Source organism: Myotis davidii, unplaced genomic scaffold (genome assembly GCF_000327345.1).
Source record: "Myotis davidii unplaced genomic scaffold, ASM32734v1 scaffold1983, whole genome shotgun sequence".
NCBI classification, from domain to species: Eukaryota; Metazoa; Chordata; class Mammalia; order Chiroptera; family Vespertilionidae; genus Myotis; species Myotis davidii.
In genome coordinates this window covers 47,011-50,963 of record NW_006293962.1, presented here as the reverse complement: position 1 = coordinate 50,963, position 3,953 = coordinate 47,011, and the positions used below count along the sequence as shown (strand labels likewise).

The 3,953-nt window shown below is 52.6% G+C and overlaps 1 protein-coding gene across 1 annotated transcript in view; it reads right to left on the bottom strand.

The window, feature by feature from the left end:
• Nucleotides 1–6: 6 nt before the first annotated feature.
• The window catches only part of FOXO4 (forkhead box O4), a 6,610-nt gene continuing 2,663 nt past the window's right edge, over nucleotides 7–3,953 (bottom strand). The window contains 3 exon segments of the mRNA XM_006767934.2: nucleotides 7–899; nucleotides 1,206–1,411; nucleotides 1,413–2,239. Coding sequence (XP_006767997.1) covers nucleotides 892–899; nucleotides 1,206–1,411; nucleotides 1,413–2,239 — 1,041 coding nt within the window. The 3' untranslated portion in view covers nucleotides 7–891.

Sequence of the window (3,953 nt, the reverse complement as noted above, 5' to 3'; positions counted from 1 at the left end):
CGAGGATGTGTGGCTGCATCCCAACACCACACACTCCTAGGCACAAGGTGGTAGGAGGCGGGACGGGGCGGGGTGGGGGTGGGAGTGGGGAGCTGGCTTAGCTTTTTCCTTGGGGAAAGTCTGAGCTATTTTTGCACCAACCTTGTTCTAGACCTGGTCCACATGGGAGTGCTTCCCCTTGCTCAGTACTGCTTCCCACTGCTGCTCTCCTGCTGGTGTACCCCTTCCCCATGTTTCTCCCAGTAATGTCTGTAGTGTTTGCAACATGTCACTATGACAAAGCCTTAAGAAAAAAAAAAGCATTCTTCATCACTAGCACCTTGCCACTGTTAAAAAAACTCTATATTTGTGTTTATAGATCTTTAAAGTTTATATAAAGCCTTTCTGTTATCTGTAGTCTCCCAAGGGTCATTTGGCCTGGTGAGCCACTCCAGTGCTCAGACCTTGGCCCTTCCAGGTCCCCACTACTCCCCCAATGCATAAAAACCCCAGGCTCAATCTAGCCTGGACCAGCTCAGATAAGACGCTACAAAAAATCCTGCTCCCAAAGGCAGGGGTAAGGCCACTGGTGACTTCACATTTCCAACAGCATAGCCCGCCCCTGCTACAAAACCTAGGGGGTGGGGATAGGGGGAGCCAAGGATGGCTCCCAAGAAGGCGCCTTACCCCCTAATTGGCACAGTGAGAATAAACCCCCTCCCTTTCCCTCCCCCCACAGTTCCCATATGGGGCAGCTTTATCTTTATAACTTCCTCAACACCTGTGTGAGTAGACCCCACCCTAGTTCTAAAGCAGGGTCCCAAATTCCCGGTGTGGGGCCAAGGGTAAAACGTGGATATGGTCACCCCTGGCTCCACCTCTGAAGCAGGGGACAAAGCTTCCAGCAATGGCTCAGGGATCTGTGGGAAGAAGAAATGAAGGACAAGGTAAGAGGCTCGTCTGAGGCATGACCACATTCCACCATCATGGTCCACACCAAGGTAAACAGAGACAGCCCATCTCCCACCACTCCTGTGCTACGTGGTAGGGGTGAGCACTGCTGAGGGGCCTGGAAGTCCCATCAACAAACTCTGTCACTCTAATAGACATCCTCCCTCCAATTTCCCAGGAGCTCCACCTATCCCCTGTTCTAAGTCTCCCTCCCCCTTGCTCAGATTGTGGAAGTAGCTCAGCACCTAGGAGTAGGCATAGGTTGTGAGCAGTACCTGGCTCGAAGTTGAAGTCCAGTCCCTCTTCCCCATCCATGAGGTCACTGATGATGTTATCCATATCACACTCCAGGTTCTCCAGATACATATCAAGATCGAGATCCTGAGGCATTCTGGCTTGGCTTGTAGCTTCAGTAGAGGGTGTAAGCATAGGAGTCCCCAGGGTCTTGGGGATGGGAGCACCCACCATGACTGGAGGTGTGACTACTGGGGCCTGGAGCCTCTGGGGGCTTGGGACACAGGCCAGCTCCTGTGGCTACCTTACTGGAGGAAGGTATGCCCCCCAACAACAGAAGTGTGGGAGCCTGGGACAAAATGGGATCTACCTGGGTCATTAGGACATTGGCAGGGGGTGGTGGTGTATCAGAGGTGAGTAGGGCCTCCAAAGACTGGGAGCTTGAGAAGCACCCTTCTCCTGCTGACAGGGGCCCCTCTGCTGGGCTGAAGAGGGAGGTGCTGTATGTGTGTAAGGGGCCCGTAACCCCAGGATGCTGCAAAGAGAAGCCAGAGAGACTACTCCGAGATAGCAGGGAGTGGGAAGATGTTATATTGAGCCCATCTAACAGCTCTAGATCTTCCTTCAGGGTGGGAGGGACACCCCCTGCGTAGCTGCTGACTGAGGCTGGCATTTCCTCTCCTGCCAGCACCTCAGACTCTGGCCTCAGTGGGGAGAGCCGAGTGCTGACAGTGCTAGCATTTGAACTGCTTCGTGGACGGAAGGTGGTCCACACATCAGCTTCCTCGCGGTTTCGAGAGCAAGGGCTGCCTGACCACTTGGCAAAGTGGCCAACAGGGCTCTTCGGAGTGGCACCTTCGGGTGGAGCTGGCAGCACAACGGGTTTCTTCTTGGGTGCCTTGCTGCGGCCCCGGAGCAGCTTGCTGCTGCTATCCATGGAGGCTGCCCTGCGGCGGGGTGCCTTGCCGCTCTTGCCCCCCTCGGGGTTCAGCATCCACCAAGAGCTCTTGCCAGTAGCCTCATTGTGAACCTTGATGAACTTGCTGTGCAGGGACAGGTTGTGGCGGATTGAGTTCTGGAGAGGGCAGAGGTAGCAGGAAAGGGGTATGAGTGGTGTATAGAGGAGGTCAGTGGCCCACAGTCCAGTCTAAATGGATGCTGGGACACAGCTGTACACAGAGACTCAAAGCTAGTCAAATACAGGGGAAAAACAGGCAAAGATAGGGGTGGGGGTTGGGAAGGAGACCACACACGGTTCCCACCCAGAAGACAAGCTGCTCAGCCTCAGCTCCAGACGTCTCTGCACAGGGGCACCAGAGACAAGCTGATTAACAACCTACTGCAGAGGGCAGGGCACCCACCCCAGAAAAGCTCAGAGCATTAAACTCCTCTCCAGTCTCTGGGGGTGGGGGGCTGTCTGGGGCTGGAGGAACCAGGGAGACACACTCCTGGTTCAGCAAGAACTAGGCTCACATGGGAAAGAGCATTCCACAGCTCCACCCCTTTCCTTGAGTGCAGGCTTGGGTGGAGTTTACAGGATAGTGGCGCAACATCAGCCCAGGACTGACCCACCCTGTTCTGAGCCAGTTCTCTCAGCAGGCTAAGGGGCTGGAATCTCAGCACAGTGGGCGCTCCACTCCCCACGGGGGCATTTGGGCCCCAGCTCTCCAGAGGATTTGAAGATTCCTTGTTTCTGATTTCTCCCAATTCACACACACACACACACACACCCAACTACATTTGGGCCATGCTTCTCACTGTGCTTCAAATACACAAGATACACTCCTCTCTCCTTCCCTCCTTGTCCTGGGAAAGAGCTCCCCTCTAAATTTTACTGGTTCATCCAGACCAAGCTTAAGTCTCCTCTCTTTTATAAAGTAGCTGCTTGACTTCTGCAGCTCAATTTCTTGCAGAGTATTTTAAATCTCTTCCACATAATTTTAACCAATTGTGTTCTTTACAGTTTCACAGAATTAGTCTCATAAAGTGTAAGCGCCCAGGACACAGATCATGTCATCTAGTCAGGCAGCACCCCCAGTAGTGCCCCTCCCCCTCAGTGCCAAGCTCCCAGTACATACTCAGCCTCCTGGTACAGAATCAATTATTTCTTGCCTGATCGGTGGCCCCCAGATGATGGCGAAGCTCCCCTTAAGGCTCTGTTGGTTGTTCAGTGCCTTGGTTATTAGAAACTATGTGTTCTTCCTTTCTCTCTCTCTGCTGATATTCCGCTAGAGATAAGTTTTTTCCCCCCCAGGATCCCAGGGAATGGAGGTTGGCAGATTCTTGAGCCCCTAGAGCAGTTTATTTCTACTGGTTGCCCTAGGCTGGTTAAACCATCCTTTTGTGCTCCCTCAACCTCCCTTCTCTGTCCCCCTACTTCTCCTCAGGAATTTGTATATTAAGATCTCCACCCTTAGGGGGATTTGACCTTCCACATGAAGCTCTTCGGTATTTAGAAACTCAGGAGAAGCCCAGAAGGTCATGGAGCAACTAGAAGGCTGAGACTAGTGAGAAATCACTTCATGTGTTTCAGACACCTCTAGGTAAGGAGACCCTTTGCCTGGAGAAAGATGCTTAAGTAGTTTCTTGTTCCAGGGCTATCCAGCTAAAGAATTTCTTGTCTCCCTAAGACCTTACAGTAATGCCACTTCAACTACTCTGGCTACGTTCACACTCTTAGTTCCTTCCAGAAACCACACTTGTCCATCCAAACTGGGCTCTTAGTGACTGAGTGACCTGTGGCACGATGACTTCTCATTTCAGCCTCTAACTCTGGGTCCTGAGAAGGC